This window comes from Grus americana, chromosome 11, assembly GCF_028858705.1.
Source record: "Grus americana isolate bGruAme1 chromosome 11, bGruAme1.mat, whole genome shotgun sequence".
Lineage (NCBI taxonomy): Eukaryota > Metazoa > Chordata > Aves > Gruiformes > Gruidae > Grus > Grus americana.
The window spans coordinates 17,630,614-17,652,231 of NC_072862.1; the positions used below are offsets into that span (position 1 = coordinate 17,630,614).

Consider the following 21,618-nt stretch of genomic DNA (forward strand, 5'->3'; position numbering starts at 1 on the left):
ATTTAATCTCCAGACTGTGAGAAATCTGAATCTTCCATATCAGACTGAGATTCTTTCTTCTCCTTCTTTGTCTTCACCTTTTTCTCGATGTTTGCACTTTGATTCAAACTGCATTTTGGGAGGAGCTGTAACAGTAGCGCAGCTACTTCTGGAAACAAATCTGAGAAACTGGTGAATTTAGGTTTTGAAAACAGCCTACTAGTTTGTGTCCTTAAAGGATAGGATGTGGTACCAGTGATCAGAAGCTTTTGTTAAGCTTTCTGTCTTGGTATGTTTTAGTGTAACCTGTATGGAAGTTTGTTTTGTATCAGTGAGTCCTGATACAGTGTGTGTTAAATGCAAGAGATCACTTTACATATCTAAATTAATATTGTTCTTCTAGAATTCAGGAAACATGAGACCTAGTCAGTTAAAGGATGTGCTTTTCTGAGGCTGGCAGATGAAAATGACATGCACTTACTGTAACTGCAACAGCTCTAACTGGTCCATTAACAGCAGGAGGCGTGTGAAATGATTAACCCACACTAATTTTGTTTTGAAGGACATCCTAGATGGTATAATTCCAGTTGGCTGAGGTGATAGGTGAAGCATATTTCAGCATGCCATTTCAGATTGTTCTGGCACAAAATTAACTTTAGGTGAAGCCATTTCAGAGGGTCCACTCAGGAAATTTTGGAACATTTTAAGGAAGCTCCTGAAGAAATGTTCCCTGTCTTTGTAGTGCCTGATGTCTGACTGCTGTATATTAGTGTAGCCTTCCAGTAATGTGCAGCTGGACTCTTGGACTTGCTCCCACTGAAGCCAAAGGGAATTTTAGTCCCCAAAGCATTTCTGAGAGCTCTGCTTATCATGAAAGCTGATGCTCTCTTGTATGTAAAGTCAAACTGATGTCCCTAAAAGGAAGAGGAGGAAGGTATTAATTCCACATGTGTGTGTTCTGACTGCTGTAGTCCACATTGACTCTTGTGGTGCCTTCAGAGAGTCTTTTGGATGCTGTTTCCTAGTGTTCCTAGAAAGCAATGGGATTGTAAAAATATTATCAGATAATGCATTTCCTGTTCTGGGAGATTGCATTGTTATTAGTGTGGTAAAAGTCCTCGTACTGTCCAAGAGCACATTTGCTACAATTGTGCATTTAGGCAGCGTAGCAAAGGATGCAAGGTCTGTCTGTTAGATGGCAGGCACTGCTTCCTCTGAATAGAGGAAGTCCTAAGTGCTATAGAACTTAGGGGTACCTTGGAAAATTTAGTAACTCCTACATTATATGAATGAACTTTAATTCCAGTCCTGTTAAGATTGAAGGAAATTTGCCATTAGTTGCATTAGGAGCTTCAGGCTTGTATGATAGTGCCCATTTGAACATCTAGATTATTCTGGGGTTAAAAGAAAAAAAAAATCTTAATTCAGCCATTCTAGTTTAAAGTGGCAAAAAAGGACATTGTTTTGGTACCTTAATAATGAGCTTAGAATATAATGGCAAACATTAATCTCTAACATTAGCTCTTCCATGTACCACTTATTCTTTTGTAACCATTGCAGCATTGTGTTTGATACCATCATACACTGTTTTTCAGGAGAGCAGTTGTTAATGGCTGGAGAAGTCTTCACCATCAGACCCTTGCAGTTATATGCTGTCACTCAACAGTTGCTACAGGGGAAGCCTACGTGTGCTAATGGAGATGCCAAAACAGATCTAGGTCATATTCTAGATTTCACTTGTAGACTCAAGTATTTAAAGGTGAGCTATGCTTGCACAAATACTGGAGATGTTGTTTCTACCTGACTGACATGATTCTTAGCATACTTTTGGAGTCTAGTTTGAATGCACAAGAACTTTACTGGTGGTAAACACCTTCAAGCATTTAGAAGTCAGTGTTAAACAGTTGTTATTCTGCCAACCTTCAATACACATAGATCTCTAACAAAGATGTTGATTCTCCTGTATGATGTGGTTTCTTCACCAGTGCTCTTTGTAGAGGTGCAGCCACAGAATCTTACTGGGTGCTAGTAGGAATGGGGAGACAGATAAATATTATGCTCTTCAACCCTGCATTCTTTGCAGACACTATAGGTAGGCCAGTGTATATGTATACATATGCATACGTGCATGTGTATATAAATCCTGTCCCCTTTCTCACCTTTGTATCAGAAAGTTAAAAAAAAACCAAGCTAACAAAAACCTTAGTTTCATAGATGAGATAGCCTTGAATTTCTAGCTAAAATACCATTGCAGAATAAATGTAAAATGGCCTCAGAACAGATCATTTTTGTCTGGAGCCAGTTTGATTTTTTTCCTACCAAATAAGTAAATTGGAAAGACTTTTCCTGAGTAATTATTTTAACACTGCTTACTACAATTCAAAAACTCTTTTTAACCCCTTTATTCCATGAGAAGAACTTCCTTGTAACTGCATGGTGTATTCAAAGGGGAAACAAAGTAGTGGATCGGGGAAGCTTCGCTGGAGGACTTGGGAAGTTGACAAAGCAAAACCACAGCCGTACTGGTATTCCTGTGGATCTTCAATTGCCTTTGCTGCCATCTGTGTGTATAGAATCCTCTGAACAGAGGGCTTCCTGATGGGAGAAGAGCATGTTGTTAAGAAAATTACCCGTCTTCAGAATTTCTGGCCCTTCTGAATGCTTGTGAGTGGGCATCTTCAGAGCTTGTAAGATATGTATAAGACCAGACAAAAACATTAGAGATTTCTCCCAAAATTATATTCACAGCAAACATAACTGAAACCACTTGTGTCTTATATGGCTGACATGCTCTGAGGCCAGAATCTAATGACCACATGGAAATATTAGATGCATTTTTTAGATGTGTACCAGTGTCTAATATTTTCTTCAAACCTATCTTGTCAATGCCTTGAACTTCATCCCTTGTAGTGGAATTGAAGACAGTGCTGTCTTGGAGAATCCAGGTGTTTCAAGGAGGTTTTTAGTGAATGCAGCTCTGGCTTGGTCAGCTGAGAATTAAGCCTTGGTCAGTCTTGCCTATGGTATCCTTTTTGCATGCCCGATGTGCTACAAAATACAAGCACAAGGTGGCAGTTCAAGTTCAGCGTGCTTAGCTGGAGCAACTAATGTTTTTTCCCCTGAAGAGTTAATCTGCAAGTTTTATGAATCATTCCATACTTGAAAAATTGGTTGTAACTTTGGCTGCCTTTCCAAGCTACTGTATTAGTGCTATTGCCTGTGTAAGGCTATCTGAAATGCGGACAAGTTGGGTAGTGTGCACTAACTCTGTTCATAAATGTTGATTACTAGGTTGCTGGAACAGGGGGACCTTTTGGAACCAGTAACATTCAGGAGCATCTGTTGCCCTTTGATCTGTCAATTTTCAAATCACTTCATCAAATAGAGGTATGACTGAGATACTGCTCATAATTTTATAGAGGCTCTGCAAATGCCAGGTCTGCTGCATATCTCTCAGAATTGGTAATTGTATGCTTTGATTTGGTGCTAGAATTGGGGAGTGCAATGTTTAGAAGGACTGTTTCATTTGTGAAACAGTGTTTTTTCACAAGTCTTAGAAATAAGGATGCCAAATTCACATGTGCAGAATAGCTTGCACTGCGTGCGTCTTGAAAAAGAATGTGATTTCCAGCATATACACAAAACCTAAACCAGGGTGGCTTTCCAGTGCCTTGAAGATCTAACAAATGGGTTATAATGGGATCTCTTATTAGAAAGTACTTTTCACTTGGAAAGCACCAAATATTTGTGAAAATGTCCTGATATTAAATTTGCTTGTGAAAGTACACTTTTGGGTATAGTGCTTCTTGTTTGATAATTTGCATAATTTTTTCATTGCTCCGCTTTCAGTGTGAATGACAGGATTTCTAGTAGTTGTTCAATGAGTATTTTACAAAATATTTCCTGACCACTTCAGATCTCTCCAGAGAGAATATCTGATTGTGTCATGCAGTCTGTATTCTGTGTCCACTTTTGAGAGGTTCAGTACCTTTTTTTAGTACATGAACACTATTGTCTCATTGATATGAGAGACTGAGTTGGTTAAGAACTGAAGTATATTCCTCAAGTCAATGAATTATTGACATTTTAATGTGGGAAAGAAACTATAGAGGACTGAAGAGTGAGAGTGAGTCTAACATTCTGCAGAGAGGATATTACAGAATAGTATCAATTTTCCTCTTTCCTGTGAGCATGGATAGTTTCAGGTGTAGCTTTGCTTAATGTGGGGAGGAAAAAGGGGTTTTTGGTCTTGAAGACTTTTGTAATTGTATGCTTATGAAAAGTTTTGGATTGACTGGCACCAGATTGACATTTTCATCTAGTAGTAAACACTGTCCAAAAATTAACAGTGGTAATCTGGACAGAATTTTTTCAAGGGTGGCAGGAGCTCTGTGTTTGGTTTCCCTGATACACCAGCAAGTGTGTCAGTTGTGGTTGTACAATGTGTGTAACCATCTACAGAGAAGGACCTGGTTGCTGGACAGAGGCTGAGCCAAGTTGAGCTACAGAAAAGACTTTTGTAATGTTAAACTTAGTCTAAGCATATTAAATGCTTAGATTAGTATCCTCACTTCGTAGGCATTTCTTTTTTTCTTATTTACAGTAAAGAACATATGATACCTAAATAAATGTGTCTGGAGGTAGAGATATATAGCTTGAGATACCTCTCTTTTTGGTAACAGTAAAATACTGTGCCCTATTAAACTGCCTGGGTGGTTTCATCTTGAAGAATACATAGGGCAGGTAGAAAGTCAATGGAGAAGAAGCTTTGTTCAAAGAAATATTTGAATTTCACTTTTCTGTAGTTGTGTCTTAATTTCTTGCTTTAGCTTTACTTGGTATTTCTGACCTAATCATCTCAGGAGATTTTAAGGGAGTGCTGTAACTACTTTCCAAATTGGTAGAGAATCTGCTATTGAAGCTTATAGCTGCCTCTTCCATGTCTTGTGTTTGTCTGTTCTAGCATTTCTGACTTTAACTTTTTTAAATAGATCAATCATTGTGGGGGAAAGCTTATCAAAGGGCTGACTTCATCAAAACATGCTCTGGCCACAATGAGTGTTCGATTTTCGGCAACATCAATGAAGGTAAGGGTGAGTTCTTCTGGTGAGTGTTCAAATCATGTGCAGAAATGGCATGCACATTGTGATAATATCCCTTTGGAGTTCTTGTAATTTTCTGTACTGCCTGTTGCTGATTCTGCTTTTAAAAGCCATGGAACTGAAAGGGTTTACTAACCTTTAAGAATCAACTTTAAGTGTTTACATGTGTCCCTTCGCAGGGATGTTTCTGATGCTCTAATTGGAATGTACGTTTCTGTTATTCATCCAGAACTGAATGCATATGTCTTACTCTTTTCTCTGGGCTTTGATTTGGCGAAAGCTATCAGTAGCGTAATTTTCACAGTCCCTCTATTGTTCCTTCGCATTCCCCAATTTGAATTGACTGCTAAGTGTTGGAACTCCCTCTAAACTAATTCTAACCCAGTCAACTCACATTTTAAGACCTACAACTTCAATCTAGGTGATTATACAGCTTAGAAATCTTCCTCATGTAAGATTGTTTGGATTGTTTGCAAAACTATTAGCTTTCACTGAAGATGTAAGCATAATATTTTAGTGTGCTTGTCTTAAATAGGAAATCCTAGTGCCTGAGGCCTCTGAGTTTGATCAGTGGGAGCCAGAGGGTGCAACTTCAAGTTGTCCAGTGACAGCAGTTATCCCAACTTGGAGAACTTTAACAACTTTGGATATGAGTCACAATAGCATCTCTCAAATCGATGATTCAGTGGTAAGAAATATTTTTTCATTTGTGGGGAAAAAAGTATGACTGGTCTTCTGTGGCACATTACACAGCAGGGATTTTGCATTTTCTTTATATATCTCTTTTCTGAAAGATTTTCAGTTGCACTTTATGTTGATTAGCTACACAAGTTAATGCATAGGAGATTTTTTCTTCCTTTGATATTTTCTTTGCTAAAGGAGAAAAGATGGTCATTCTGTGCTCTGTAAGCAACACTTCCATGAATACTGACTTTTTGAAACATGCTTTTACTGTTTGCATTGGCCTTAGGCCACTGACAAAAGGTTTTTTTTTTGAAAAAGGAACAAAACACCTCTTGGGCTCAACTTTGGAGTGTTATCAAGGCTGAAGCTTCCTGTGTATTTAAAAACCTGCGGCTTGCTGGCAGCCTTCTTGACATCAAAACAATATGAAGAGCATGGAAACAATTTGTGGAGTATTTTGTCAGTACCTTAGAATTATGTACTGTATATCAGTTACTAAGAAAAAGAAATTAGCATTCATTACAAGAACATGTGTGAAATATGAACATAGTTTTTTACTTGAACTACTCTTGTGAAGCATAAATAAAAGGCTTTCTGGGTTAAAGTGCATTTTCAAGAAGTTTGTGTGACTTTGCAGTGTTTGGCTACTATAATCAAAATATGGAAACAAATCACTCAACTTACTCTGGTTTTTTTCTTCTATTGTCTTTATCCAGGTTTGTGTAACATAGATAATACTTGTTTGATAAGATGGAAACACCTATTAATGAGTTTGATCTATAGTTAATGGTGCTAAACTGGGAGCAACTTGTCTTCAGTGAGAAACCAGGTTTCAAATTAAAACTTAACCATGCTCGTCACAGTAACCTGGTTTTCTTAAGAGCAAGATTCGACTCTCTTGTTGCTCTAGGACACATGGAATGCTTTTTAATACTGAAAGCTGAGAAGGGAGACTGTACATTGGATGACTCCATTGCTTGTTGGTCAGCTGATAGTGAAGAAAGTATGGCTCGATTTATAAGCTAAAATGCATGTAACACATGCGGGTTTTTCCATTCTAGAAATTAATTCCGAAGATTGAATTCCTGGATTTGAGTCACAATGGGGTGTCTCTGGTAGAAAATTTACAGGTAAGTGATGCGTTTGAAAGTGAATTTTTTTCCAGACTGCACAGGACCTTAAACACAGATATTCTTGCTTCAGAATTTTGTTGCTCATCTTCCTCTTGGACAATACTTTAAGTCCAAATAGCTTATCCTTCATAACATCAAGTACTCTATTAATATAGTGCATTTCTTGCTCTGGATATCTTAATTTCTTTGCCAATATTGACATACAACATTTAGTTCTTAATAAAATTCATTCATTGCCAGCTGTATCTGTGGGTTGGTAAAAATGCAGCTGAGGAAGTTCCCTTTCTACAAGCTTGTTCCTGTGTGATGAACAACTTCATGTCATGTTTTTCAGCTAGGCAGTGTCCAGATGAAAAAAAATGAGCAAGCCATAATATGATGCCTTTGATATTGTTTAATTTTAATGAATTGTTGTATGATGTGGTTTTTCTGTGTTTTTGTAGCATCTTTACAACCTTGTTCACCTGGACTTATCTTACAACAAGCTTACATCACTAGAAGGTGTTCACACAAAACTGGGAAACATCAAAACTCTGAATTTAGCAGGAAATCAGCTGGAAAGGCTGTGTGGTCTTAACAAACTGTACTCATTAGTCAACTTGGATCTGAGCAACAACAAAATAGAACAGGTAACTGTTGATTTTCAGTGTCAAATTGGATTGTGTGTTAGAACACAAGCAATTTCTTTTAGATGGTAAAACTGCAAATAAACTGTCTGTAGTGATTTTTTTTCCTGGTTACTGTATGTATGTAACTTATGCAAGAAATGCTCAGTCTGTATGGTCATTTTCATTTAGCCAATCTGTATTCATCCTTTTATTCAAAAACTTTCAGATTGATGAAGTAAAAAATATAGGAAACCTGCCATGCCTAGAAAAGGTGGTCTTATCCAGCAATCCATTGAGCATCATCCCTGATTATCGGACCAAAGTACTTGCTCAGTTTGGGGACAGGGCCTCAGAGGTAAGCCATGGTGCACTTCTTCCTTTGAAGCTGGTATTTGAAAAAATCTTTTTTAAAGCCTGGTGAGGAAAGTAGTGTGCATGTTGTAAAAACCTGATGGGTTTTCAGTGTGTGGTGGAGAAGGTTTCATTCTCTAAAGACCATGTTAATGTTATTTGACTATGCTCCTGGATCTAAATGAAAGTTTGCCCTCTCTTCATTGGGTAGCAGTGTGTTAATATTGAAATACGCTTGTGCTGAAAGGGTGTTAAGCCTATCAAGCATTTCTGAGTTTGCACTAAAGTTATATCATGTTAGAGCAAGGTCTAATGTAATAATTGTTTTTGTGTAATGGTTGCAAACATGCACATGGCTTGCATTAAGCTAAGATGTATTACATTAATAAAAATAAGTTGCAGAGCAGCCTTGTTTTCAATATTTTTAGATGTTTTAACATTTTTTAGGTCTGTTTGGATAACATTGTTACCACAGAAAAGGAACTAGATACCGTGGAAGTGCTAAAAGCTATTCAAAAAGCAAAGGAGGTGAAATACAAACTGAGCAACTCCGATAAAAAGGTGAGTTTGCTGTGAGAGGAGTAGAATGTGCTGTGTACAAAAGAAGCTTACGAAGACAGCTACAAATTAGATCTAAGAGGAATTCATTAAACTTTCCTTAACACTAAAGTTTTTATGCTTTCTTTGTGCTTTACTGTGGTATGAACTTCTAATGTTCCTGCATTTTCCTATGTAATTTTCAATGTAATTTCAGTAATTGTCTGACCTTCCTTTTTGTGCTGGCTTGGGAGAGAGGAAGTGGGAGGAAAAGATAAAATGACTTAATGGTGTACACAATGAATATGCAGTTGACCTTAACAGCCATATTTTACATCTGAAATAAGTATTGGAGAGGTGTGATTTTACTGTTTGTGTTTGAGTACTGAAATTACTTTCCCAGACTTTCTTCTTGTGGGTATTTAGCAGTGGGAGGGAATCAGAAATATGAATCCTCCTTGTCTTCTCTCATGTGTGCCTGTGTGCTGTGTAGTTGGTTAGTCTTGTTTTGTTAATAAACTTATTATAGAACCTGTGCTGTCCCTACAGTGTAGAAATCCTGTTTTCACTCTTGTCGTTTGTGAAACTTGCTGCTGGTTTTGTCAATACAGTGATTAGTCAGTGATCAGAATGACTTTTCTAAATGAATTCTTAGTGGAATTCCACTTAGTGTGAAAATAGAAATTTCAGAGGATGTGACCACCATTGCTCCCTGTCAAAAAACCAAAACGACTGGCACTAATTTTCCTTTTGCTAAAATTGAGAAAGCTTGTGTAGACTTATTTTAGTTCAGGTTCTAATGTGTCCTGTGTATTTAGGTTTTTTCTTTAATCACTGCATACTTTCTTTATTAGATCAGTGAGGACTCCAGGCTCACTGCTGCCAGCTCCAAATCAAACTGTTCTTCTCTTACTGTTCGTCCTTCCTCTCCCTCTCTGCCTCGTCCTGTCAGCTCCAGCCAAGGTAATCATGTATGTATCGTGCTGCTGGGCTGAGCCTTTTGGTTCTGCTTTTCTAAGCTGCATTGATATACATGAATATTATGTGCATGGATATAGGGCTTATCAAGACAAAGCAGAAAGACATGGTAGTATTGGCTTAGAAAGTGGAAGTTGTATGTGAATCGGCAAAACTGACCTGTTCACTGTAGTGTTAATAAACTGTAGTGGAAGTTTGGGTACAGGACTTGTTTAACTGCATCATCCTGCAGAAATCACCAGCAGAGGACTATATCTTTTCCTAGTTTAGGTACATGCCTTAATGGAAAACCATGGCATGTATTGACATGTTTTAAAATTGCTTCTCTACTTGTTTGTGGTCTGCAAAATGGGAGCTCAAGCAGCATCTGTTCCATTATTGCTTTTTTACAAGAGCTGCATTTCTGTCAAGCCAGAAGGAAGATAAAGGAGATGAGTAAAAGGCAGTTGTGGAATTAGTGTTCAGACTGAGCCTGTGATTTCAGCACTTCTCTTGTGCTTCACAGCACCTGCTAACCTTACCTGAAAATTATTTTTACTGTATGTTTCAAATAAGCATGCCTGTTGCATTAGGAGCTTAGAAAAATGGCCTATCTTTCATCTTTTGCGGGAGCCCATAAGACTGACTTATGTGAATATTCATGTGTGACTGAGAAGAGATAAAGATGCTTTTTTGCTTTTGCCTGATTGAAAGCTTAAAGTGCAGTAGGATATGACTAGTGGGAGAAGACTTTGTAACCATTTAAAAGAGCAGAGATTATATTCTCAATGATTTGGGGTGAAACAGCTTACTCTTACCAATGGATTGGTGGATGGGGAGAAGGTCTTTGAAAAAAGTATATTGCTGTGATTTCTGCAAAATCAGTAGAGGTCTTAGTTCACTCTAAAAATGAGATTGTTCTGACAGCATTTGATTAAAGGAAAAACAATTTAGATACAGGTTTAGTTGCTATTTATGTACTTCATTTGCCTGTGTAGCCCCTCTAGATAACTTTTCATCTGCAGATAAAATGCCAGGTTTTCCAAAATGAAGTCAATGTTTGCTTTTAAGTATTAAGCATGTAAGTTACAGGATTGAGGCAGTTTGTCTATATAACAACCTGCAGTTTTATACAGGACTAGCTGTAAAAATGCATGCTACTAGTAATCAGTGTGACCATTTAAAAGTTATTGGTCAGTAGTCTTTTTCCATTACAGTAAATGAATCTTGGGAGGAAAAAAAAATCTAGATCTTTCTGAACTACTTGGGAGTTTTATAGAAAGACTGGTATAAGATTCAAGGTTTTTTTTGCTGTAGCTCTTTTCCATAAGGTTCCTTTAGTAGAATCTTAGGGAAGGCTTTAATAAATAGTGGGAGAATGAGGACTAGGGCAGGCTATTAACTTTAACAATAGAAGTCGATTATTTGTTACATATCTAGCTATAAAGGGTTGTTTTCAAAATACTGATTTTGAGAAATCTATTTTTAAAAAAATGGAAATATGCTAGGCAATTAGTTTCACTGTTAGACTTTAAATCATGAATAATGGAATTAACTTTGATATGCTTTTTCTATGAATTGTTTTCTCTGCAGTTTTTCTAGACACCATCTGTTTCCGTAACGTATTATTCAAATTAAATGTCACTGGTAAATGGCTTATGGAAAAGATTAAATATTTATATAGGAAAGACAAAACCAAAAATAATGCTGTCATGCTCTGTTTTTCCTGTCAATTAGAGTTTCCTTCTTGCTAACACAGTATTTTGTTCAAGTAATAAATACCTCTTGTGTTTCCTCTGACTGAGATGGTTTGATGTGATCTACTAAACTTTACCATCAATCCAGAAAGATACATGCAGGAATTTTTATGCTCAAGCCAGAAACATATCCTTACTGTGATTCTGTTGTTTACTTGCATATAAATATACTTGAGCTGGCTGGCTCAGTGGTAATACTGAAAATTTATTTGCTCTGTTGAATCAATGCAATGCTGTGAATATCAAACGGGCAAAAAGTCAAATGTCCCTGAGAATATTTGCTTATATCTGCTCATGATAAGCTTTTTACTGATGATTCAGCTTTGAATCCTTCAAAAAGGTACTGAATAAGGTGAGATAAGTGTCATGAGTGGCATTTGAGGGACCAGACCTTCTGAGTCTGGTTGAAGGTTTTACAGATATTATACTTGTTCACTTGAAGCCTATGAAAATTTGAGAGAATGCTACAGCGTTTACACAGAGTGCTCTGCTATGTTTTTGCCAGCCTGGCAATGTTCTGGTAAACATTGGGCTAGTATTAACAAAACTGACTAGTTCTGTTAAAACGAAATCATGTGAAGAATTCTTACACCAGATGTTCAGAATTAAATTGATTGTTAGCTTGAAAAATGAGCTTTAGCAGTCTTTAATGGAACTTTCAGTGCAGTTAAGGATACTTCTGTAGTTAGACTAAAATTTTACCTGTGTTTGTTTTGTCCTGGCTATTATGTGAAGATATCCTTTAGTTTTAATGATTTATGATCAGATCTTGATTATACAATTTTAATTCCATTTGTTTGGCAAATACTATTAGACATTCATTTTAGTTTTACTTCAGTGATTTTTAAAAGCTGTTTATATTTATCCTAGAAATAATTTGTGAAGAAACAGTCCTAGCCAGCAGTTTTTTGCAATCTAGTGGTTTGACTCCTACAGACCATACAGTTCCCCAGAGATGCTTTGAAATACCAGACTCCAGATGTAAAAATCAGGTAATTGCCATCCTTCTGTTTATGGTATTTTCAAGTGTTTTTGCAAGCTTATTTCTGATATTAAGCTTCTGTTATCATAGTAATCCATAGCAAAGTTATTTTGATTCTCAGAGCTATTATGATGGAAAAAGGAGGTAGCCCCAAATTTGAGTGAAGGGATTGGTCCACCTTGTCAATTAAATGCATAATCCAAATTTACCAGAGTTGCAGAGAATTGTTGTCACCGTCATGACTAAGATGTTTACCTGGTATTAGTATCACATCATTTAATATGTACTTAAATGGTGAGTGTAAGACTTCTATCTTATCTTAGTACAATATCACTTTTTGGAAGGCAATTCTCTTACTAGTATTGTTGAAGAACTTTCTCCTTGTCAATAGGTAATGGCCTAATTTGTCTCTTTTGAACTCCTGCTGTTTGATAACTTCTGGTTTGTGATTTCATTTGTTGTATTGGAAACACTCTTCATATGCATGGCTTCAGGGAATGAGACAGCAAGACTTGAGGGAATCTCTTCCTTTGCTACCAGTGTAGTTGGTCTTTGTCAAGTTCCTTTGCCTTTTTGCCTCACTATACACTACTTAGTAAAAATTTGTAGTGTACTGAAATGTCTATGGGTCACAGGTTGGATCTGTTCTCAAGTCCATTCTTTCCTGCCTTAGAATGCTCACCCTAAAGTAAACAGTGTGTTTCGGGATCCTCAAAGGATAGTTCTTCAGCTGCCTGTGAGTACAACAGTCAGGACTTTGCAGTGAGTTGGCTAGCTTTAAACAGCAGGAGCCAACATTAACTTTGCTTTTCATGTATGCTGAAATCTGACAGCAGCTGTAAGTAATTGATAGCTTCCTGATGTTTTCTTCTTAGGCACCTGCCTCTCTATTGGATTCATGCAAAGAGTATGAAAGTGATCATCGTATGTGGTAAGCTAGATATCCAAGTTCTGGTTTAAATCCTTGTTAACTTTTTGGGTAGTAAAAGTGGATGCTGCATTTTTAAACCCAGCTTTAAGACAAAAGTCTCTTTCATTGTATGCTACCTCTGGTTTTTTTGAACCAAAATCAATTTCATGATGTAAAATATTTTTAACCTTTGAACCCTGGAATGCAGTTGGTAGCTTCTAAACCTGCAATAGCTATATTGTAAAGTGCTTTAACTCAGAAGGACATGCTTATTGGAGTTGGGAAATGGAAGACGAGTTAAACATTTTGGTTTTCATTTTCTATAGAATTGCACACTACCAGCCTTTAAAACCAGTGGCTGTGTGCAGTACGAAGATGTCTTATGAAATTACACTGATTTAACTGTAGTAGCAAGAGTAAAGCTCAAAGTTCTGAGCAGCAGCACCATGAGTTGTAGGTAGCCATGACTGGTTTTAAATTCAAGCTTGTACTTACTGTGGCTTGTTATCTCTTTTGAAGTTTGGATCATTCAGAGGAAGAACACTGTGCGGTGCCCGACCCCTGTAACACTGTCATCTTGCCTTTTAATTGTATGTCATACGCTGCCACAAACCAAGATTTTATCCAGCACCTTTCTGCCTTGATAGTGCAGACTGTGCAGAGATCACCCTCCTCCTTTACAGAGAATAAAGGAAGCCCTCTGGGTGATTCCAGAACCACAGACAAAGAAGATGGATATTTTGAAATGGGACTTCATGAAGGAGATCAGACTTTTGAGTTCAGCACTACTTCAGATACTCGGTCATCTGACAACATAGCAGTGGAGAGTGTTGACATAATCAAAATTCTCTGGAGTTTTTCTATTCACATTCATAAAGGACTCAAGCAGTTTGCTTCCTGTTTGGTTTTGACTGATGATATTCTAGCTGTGTTTGAGATTCCTCATCAGGAATTGAGAGGAAATTGCCAGCACATCCCTTCTGCCTTGAAGTTAATGTTGTGTTTTCCATATACTGATCTTACAGAATTTGGCTTTCTCCTGCCAGAAATTTGTTTAACACTGAAGCTGAAAAACAGTGACAACTGCTTGTTTATTGTTTCAGACTCCCAGAATCTTCAAGACTTTTATTCCTGTTTACACACACATTGCTCTCAACACTATACATCAGTGTTACCAAGCTCCACATTGTACTGTGGAAAAGCAAACCTCCAAGAGTTTCTCTGTCAGCTTATGGAATTGAATTGCATTTCAGCAGAAGATGTTGAAATAAAAGGCTGTTTCCCAACATATCTTGTTTATGGGAATAAAACCAATGTTCAGAAAATCTTGCATCAGCCAGAGTCAGCTGGCAATAACAAAGAACGGTCAAAAAATGTTTTGTGTTCTGCACTTTATTCTTCAGTGTATAAATCTTCTGACCAGGGCCCCTGTGTGGTCCATCCATGTTGGATATTTCTAACACCACAGCATTTGTACATAGTAAAGGTGGATTTCAGTTTACTACCAGGTAAATGGGTAGGCACGGAAGAGTTGGGAAGTGTGTTTAAGCTGACTAGGATTCCATTAGCATCACTTGTGTTGCATCCGACTCATGGTTCTGTCCAGCAGAAGGGTTCATTTTTGGATGGGCATGTGCTGGAGTTGCTTGTTGGATACAGATTTGTTACCGCAGTGTTCATTCTACCTCATGAGAAATTCCACTTCCTAAGAATCTACAGTCTTTTGAGGACACTCCTGCAGGATGTTAAGACTATTGTTATTTTCAAAGCTTCAAGCAAATCAGATGCTGTAAGAAATCACGTTGAGGCAAACAGGCATGGTCAGTCAACAAGGTAACAATTCCCATAAAAGGTCTGCTGAAGTTACTGTGCCCTAGCAAGCGTGTTTGTAGTTGTCATTGGTTATTGGTTTTGGCATGTAGTATTGATGAAGTACTCTTTCATTCTGCTAATCGTAGTATGTGTGGATGGTTATCCTGGACTGTACCTGTCTACCTCTTCTGTTTGTTTTGTTTAATGATTACAACATAAAATGTGGTTTTTTTATGGAAGGGGACTTCTATTTGGTGTGCTTGCAGGCTAAGGTCATGGCAGGTTAACAGCTATGCTCAAGAGAAATCATTTAGCGTACACTATTAAGAATAGAAGTTGCCTATTCCTAACTTCTGAATTAAATATAAAGTATTAATTTTTGTAGGAGGAGAGCCGTGTATTTCCTTACATTTTGATGTGTTTTCTGGATCTTTTCTAGCTTTTGCAAACCTCATCTGATGTTGTCATCTTTATATCCATCTGAATTTCTTGTGCAGAAGATTACAGAAGATAACCAAATTCCTGTTCACCTTGATGTTTCTGTGTCTCTGCAGTATGTGGCTGGGCTGAAAGGAAATGCCCTAGTTGAGTTTTTCCATGGCAACATTGCAGAGGTATTGTGCCTAGCCCAGGTGTATGAAAGGTCACAAGGCATCTTTTTAGTACTAGACAATATTTTAAAAAGAACTTTCCTCATCAAACTTAAAACCAAGAGTTAGGCTCTGCGAAACCTGAAAATGTTTTGGTCGAAAAACCTGTTTGTGTTTATTCCATTTTGGGTTCCTCGCTACAGCGATTGGGATCCTGCTAGACATATTTTGCCTTCAGGATCCTTGATGCAGAACAGGAGTGTACGTTAGTGTATGTCTTGAAGATATGATTACTCCAAGAATGTTCCTCTTCTTTCCTTTTGCCACTTCAGAAAAAAATAAAAAATTACTAGAGCAGAATTATTTTGTGATGGTATCTAAGTGTCCTGACTCCTTTGTGTAATATGGGTGCATGAATACAATGCATGTGCGTGACTGTAGGGGCTCCAGAAACATAAGCAGATAAACCTAATTTCTGAATAACAGATTTATAGTCTGTGTGGGGAACATGAGATTTCAAACTACAAATATTACCTTAAATTCATGATGAGCCACTTTAAGTGATAAATCATTGTGCTCTGGGTACAAATGTCAATTGAAAAGGTTATTGAGAAATAGACTTTCTTATTCCCTTACCTCACTTCCAAATCTCTTAAGTAAGCACAAGTCAAGTCATGCTTCTCTTTTTACATCAGGGCAAGTTGATAAAGGCGATTCACCTGAGGATTCACAGTAAGCTAATCAAGCTAGAAGCTGGGAAGATGCCTAGTTGAACAGCAGCTGTAGTGGCAAGCTGTGCTGCTGTCCTGTCTCTTAAGGATCTTTGAATCCAGCCCCTCAGTAGCATCTAAAGGCTCAATAGACTTGTTGAGGCTTGGGAGGCACTGCTCATCTGTTGATTAAAACTTTGTCTGCAGTGTCTGTTCTACGAAGTCTTTCTTGTGCATTATGTTTTTTCTAGTTTTGGTCAGAAAACAAGGAATAATTAGATTATGACAGAAAAATAATTGTTATGTAAACAGTAGACTGCTATTGTGTTCACCTCAAACCTCTGCTGCATTTAACAGCTTTGAGGTGAACTTCTGCTCTTTGATTATAGCATGTTCAGATGCTTCAGATTTTGAATTTGTTTTTCTAGTAGTCTAAAGTTGCCTCTGTAATGATGAAACTACTTGAAATATCAAAGTATGCAAGTGATTTATGAAATCCAATTTACATCTCAGGTGGAAAATGAAGAGTTGAGACATCTCACGTGGTCTTCAGTTCTGTTTTACAAGACTCCCAATGTGGAAGTGATGGCTTGTGTGCTTCTCTCAACAAAAGCTATTTACTTTCTGTTGGATGATTCTTTCATTCATGCTGATGAGCACCAGTCAGGTAAGACAGCTATTTTGAACCTTCAATAAGGTTACCAACTTGATCCCTGTCTGTGGGTTTGTCTTCAGTTAGGTTGATTGGTTTGGTTGATACTCAGCCCTCCTGGTTGAGGGAGTGGCACAGTTTGCTGTATGTAAGGTACTCACATGAGACTTAGGTTCAAAAAAAAGTCTTGAATCATGACTGCTTCTCAGACTGTTCCATGTGCCATTGTATCCATGCTTTTCTCAGATGTAATTTCATAGTCCCTAGCATCACTTGGGCAGCTAAAGGCCTTTTCATAACCAAAATGGTAAGTGATAGGTAATGAAACTCATGGTGTGCATTTAATTCATGTGAGTGATTTAATGCACCTGCTGATTTAAATCTGTGATGACAGCTGCTTCAAGAAATGCTGCTAACAAGGAAATTTGGCTGTATTTGTTGCTTGAAATTATTAGCTACTATTCCAACTTTATAATTTCTTCCTTCAAGTGATATAGGTATAAGATTTTAACATGAAAATTATGCTTGTGGAAAGAATAATTTTTTACTTTTTATCGTATACCCTTTTTCAACAGATTTTTGGAACAAAGAAAACTCAGATTGTGAAAACAGTTCTTTTCACCTCTCTTGCTGCTTTGTGCTAAAACTTAATGACCTGCAGTCAGTAAATGTTGGCCTGTTTGACCAATACTTCCGAATTACTGGTGAGTATATCTTGTGCTTTAAGTTTTTCCAGTTCTATTTTGTCTGTTTAGTCTGTCTTAGGTGGATTCCTGTCTTTATTTTATTACTGAGATGGAAGAGTATATTATTTTGTTGCTTCTTTTTCTTAAATTAAGTCAATGTAACACTGCTGGTTCTGTACCAGTAGGCTGATAATACTTTCTTGCAACATCTTGTAACTGAGGTAACTGGGAAGCTTAATGTCAAGGAATTAGTTGGTCCCACAAGTGCTTTTAAAAATTCTCCTGCCTTAACACATCAAAAAAGGAAATTTAAAGACTTTTGTTGTTCTGAGGCTTTAGCCTGCAATAAAGAGTAAAATCAAGGTACTGCCCGTGTTTCAAAATGTGTAGTTGATGGGTTGACCTTTTGGATGGAAAACAACACCTTAAAATTTACAAAAGGTAATGAGGTCAACTTAAAATTAAATGGAAATAACATGAGTAAAGATTCTGGGCTGGTGCTTTGCCTCAGAGTCCCACTACATGTGAGCCATACATTTCTGTGTTCTAAAATATCTTCTAATTGTGTTGAGACTTTGCGGGGGTGGGAGGAGAATATCCCTTGTGGAAATTATTTAAATTGACTTTACATATAACAAGTTTACAAAGAAGACTGAGGGCAGTTTTTCCTGTAAGATAAATTATAATAAGATGATAATAAGGTTGAAGCCCTACAGCAATAGTTGAACAGTTAAATCATAAGTGTACATCATATTTTAAACCAACAAAAATTATATTCTTTATTTTTGAGGGATTTGTAAGGATTCTATTATTCTTTTCCAAGGATTTGAAAGCTTTCTGAATAATGATGCATGTTTTAAGGAGAAATAATCCCTGATCTTTTTTAGTGACAGTTGCATGTTGGTTAAAGAAATAATGATAATGCCACATACAGATTTGAGTGGTTTATATCCTGTCTACTCTTCAGGACACTCTGCAGATCATATAGTCACCTGCCTGACAAGAGACAGTTACAACACTCACACCTTCATACAGCAGCTTATGGCAGTTCTGTCATTGCTTGCACGCACACCTTCACCTGAACCAGTTGATAAAGACTTCTACTCTGAGTTTGGGAGTAAAACCACAGGTAACTGGTCTTTTCTACATGTCATGAGTTTTTAGGCATCATACTTAAGACATCATCTAAAATGTACTGATTAAAAACCTCTTTTGAGGGAAATTTATGCATCAATTGTTTCCTATTTGATAAAGTCAGGGAGTTTGGTTAAATTATCTTACATGTGCCTTATCTGAACAGAATAGTTAAATATAAACAGTCTTGCTCATGTGAAGTTAGTAATGGCTTCCTGAGTCCAGCAGAAACAGCACATCCTATATGGCGTTTTGGGGGGTGTACTAGTGTAGCTCTCACTGCAAGTTGCAGCCTAACCTATAAAGTCTTGTTAAGTCATCAAAAAACAGTGAAGGTAAAGTCTGAAGATTATATTTTTCCTCACTTGGTCAAATAAGACTCTTGTCATTTTGTGAGAATGTAATGAAGTGAAAACTAGACTTTAAGACATGTGAGGTTCAATTTCAATAACAGGTGAAACTTTTTTACTTAAATTCTGAAGCTAGTTGAAGGCATGAAATAACAATCATTCTTCAGGAAAATGCCATTTTATTGTTACTGTTTTAAGGAGTAAAGCCCAGAAAGTGCAAATGATGGGAAGTCACATCTTTTATATTAGACCAGTTGATTTATGTGAAAAAAGCAGGCATACTTCAAGCTTTGTGTTGTATTTCAGCACTTATAGGGAATAAGAGACTGCAGCGTCACCTCCTGCCACTCCAGAACATAGTGTGGGGCAGAGGAATGTGTTCATCCAGTATGGATATAAAAGCAATTAAAGTAGTCGTCTTTTTTCTTCTTCCTTTTCTCTCTGCTTAAAAGAAGCAGGGATTTTGTGTTCAGTGGCCTGACAATGCTTTCAGTGAGTTCAGAACTGGGGAGTGGGAAGGAGACAGAGGAGGTCAGCTGGTAGGGAAGTGGTTAATCTCTGATATGAGAATCCAGCTGTATTTCCTTCAACCTCTTCTGCCATCACCCTCAACTAGCTAAGTGGTTAGAAATTTGCGGAAGAGTATGTTGGTAATGCAAGAGAGACTCCTATAGATATCTGCAATCCAAATAAAATTATTCCAATATTGTATATAAGTAAAAACATATATGGATAGAAAACTTGAATTCTTCCAGCTGCAGCCAACTGTCAAAGGTTTTTGTTTATCCTAATGCATTAAGTATTGTACTAAATGGAAGTATAATGTATGTTTCTTGCAGGAAAAATGGAGAATTATGAACTGATTCACTCTAGCAGAGTAAAATTTATTTACCCAAATGAAGAGGAAATTGGGGACCTTGCTTTTCTAGTGGCAGAGAAGATGGACAGTTTGACTAATCTTCAGTCCCTCAACATTCTTCTATACGTGTTGGCATTTCAAGTAAATCATGTTGAAGGATCTGCCCAAAACACTAGTTCACTTCAACCTAAAACACTTATATTAACCAGCTCTGATTTGTTCCTCTTTGATGAAGATTATATCAGTTACCCACTACCTGAATTTGCTAAGGAACCACCAAAGAGAGATAAGTATCAGCTTGCCGATGGAAGACGAATCCGGGATTTAGATAGAGTACTTATGGGTTATCAGACATATCCACAGGCCCTTACATTTGTATTTGATGATGTTCAGAATCAGGATCTGATGCAGAATTTAACACTGGATCACTTTGGAGAAACTGATAGTTTCCCAAAGGGCAATGCTAAACAAGAAGGCAGCAGGATCAGAGAGATCCAGTGGTGCATCTTTATCCCAAGTGCAGAAAGCAGGGAGAAATTAATTTCATTGCTTGCAAGGCAGTGGGAGATCCTGTGTGGTAGGGAACTGCCTTTGGAACTCACTGGATAGTTATTGCACAGCTAAGTGATTTCAGTGTCATAATATTATAAGGTAAAGCATAGTGTTTAAATAGATAGCACCTGTCAAGTTCTGTTATTTTAATAAGGAGCTGACCTGGACTCCCTTGCTCCCTAGTGCAGTGAACATTTAATAGTAATAGAAATATTCTGAAGTGTTAACTGGGGACTTCAACTTTTCTTGTAAAGTCTATTTTTATGCAATAGTATATAATGAAAAAAATCATGAGACATTCTGGGAAACTGTATGGAAAAATTAAGGAGTCAACACTAGATATGCTGTCTAGGGCTGTTAAGGTTTCTGCTGTCTTTCTGTATATATCAGTCTTGCTGTCCTATACAAACTCTAATGTGTAAATAAGGGTAAATGCTTGTGTATGTTCAAGTGCAATGTTCTTTGTACGAAAAGTATTTTGGGTATGCTGCTAATGCTTATTATTTAATGATCTTAGTTTTATACATGTTTTTCTTTGAGGCCAAATGTAATTATTTGCTGCCAATCATGAACTTAGCAGTAAAATTTGAGCCACAAGCAGGTGACAAATTTTCATATGAAATTAGTTTCATGGGCATTCTTTTTCCTTATCCTAGGATAAAGAATAATTTGCTATTAAAGATCCACTCAGTGTCTTGAAAGTGGAAATACCCAATATGGGCATATGAGCATTTTGTCAGCAAATAATGAATTTGTATCTCTGAACACAGTCTTTCTTTTGCCTATTTTGTCAATACAAATAAAGTGTAATTTGACAGTTTTCTTTTGGCCTTCTCTTTATTCAAGTTTATCTTGTTTGCAGGATACCATATGGCAGTTCAGCAGCACATTATGTTCCTAGTGTGCTGTAAGTATGAAATACGCAGAAGATGAAAGAAGGAAATTTATTCTACTATAGCAAGTTTGTACTGGTCCAGAAATAGAGCTGAGTCATGGAAACCGAGGATCTGCAGCTTCTAAGCACAATTTGACGAGGATTTATTTCAAGTACTTCTGCTTTTCCATCAGATGTTAGGGATTTACTTTCCAAGCTGTTATCTTTAACTTGAATATTACCATGCCCAACAAGTTTTAGCTTTCCCCCATGATAGTAGAATCCCAACTCACTATTATGAAGACAAATACTGAGACTTTGAAAATGCTGTTCTATGTCCACTGGGATTAAGGGAGGGACAGTTTTTGATATGAATGTGCCAGCTGATTTTGTTTAAAA

General features: G+C 37.2%; 1 protein-coding gene across 3 annotated transcripts in view; it reads left to right on the plus strand.

Annotated features, from left to right (window-relative positions):
* NISCH (nischarin) overlaps positions 1-21,165 on the plus strand; it is a 32,396-nt gene extending 11,231 nt beyond the window's left edge. The window contains exons 5-21 of one of the 3 annotated variants that reach the window (XM_054838098.1): positions 1,575-1,738; positions 3,271-3,366; positions 4,971-5,066; positions 5,617-5,769; positions 6,827-6,895; positions 7,342-7,527; positions 7,733-7,861; positions 8,305-8,418; positions 9,249-9,357; positions 11,979-12,100; positions 12,966-13,021; positions 13,520-14,833; positions 15,252-15,426; positions 16,626-16,779; positions 17,340-17,468; positions 18,418-18,579; positions 19,774-21,165. In XM_054838098.1, coding sequence (XP_054694073.1) covers positions 1,575-1,738; positions 3,271-3,366; positions 4,971-5,066; positions 5,617-5,769; positions 6,827-6,895; positions 7,342-7,527; positions 7,733-7,861; positions 8,305-8,418; positions 9,249-9,357; positions 11,979-12,100; positions 12,966-13,021; positions 13,520-14,833; positions 15,252-15,426; positions 16,626-16,779; positions 17,340-17,468; positions 18,418-18,579; positions 19,774-20,402 — 3,857 coding nt within the window. In that variant the 3' untranslated portion in view covers positions 20,403-21,165. Of the gene's footprint in view, positions 1-1,574; positions 1,739-3,270; positions 3,367-4,970; positions 5,067-5,616; positions 5,770-6,826; positions 6,896-7,341; positions 7,528-7,732; positions 7,862-8,304; positions 8,419-9,248; positions 9,366-11,978; positions 12,101-12,211; positions 12,385-12,965; positions 13,022-13,519; positions 14,834-15,251; positions 15,427-16,625; positions 16,780-17,339; positions 17,469-18,417; positions 18,580-19,773 lie in introns of those variants that run through there. The other 2 variants (XR_008578798.1, XM_054838100.1) reach the window with 2 other exon arrangements.
* Positions 21,166-21,618: the final 453 nt, after the last annotated feature.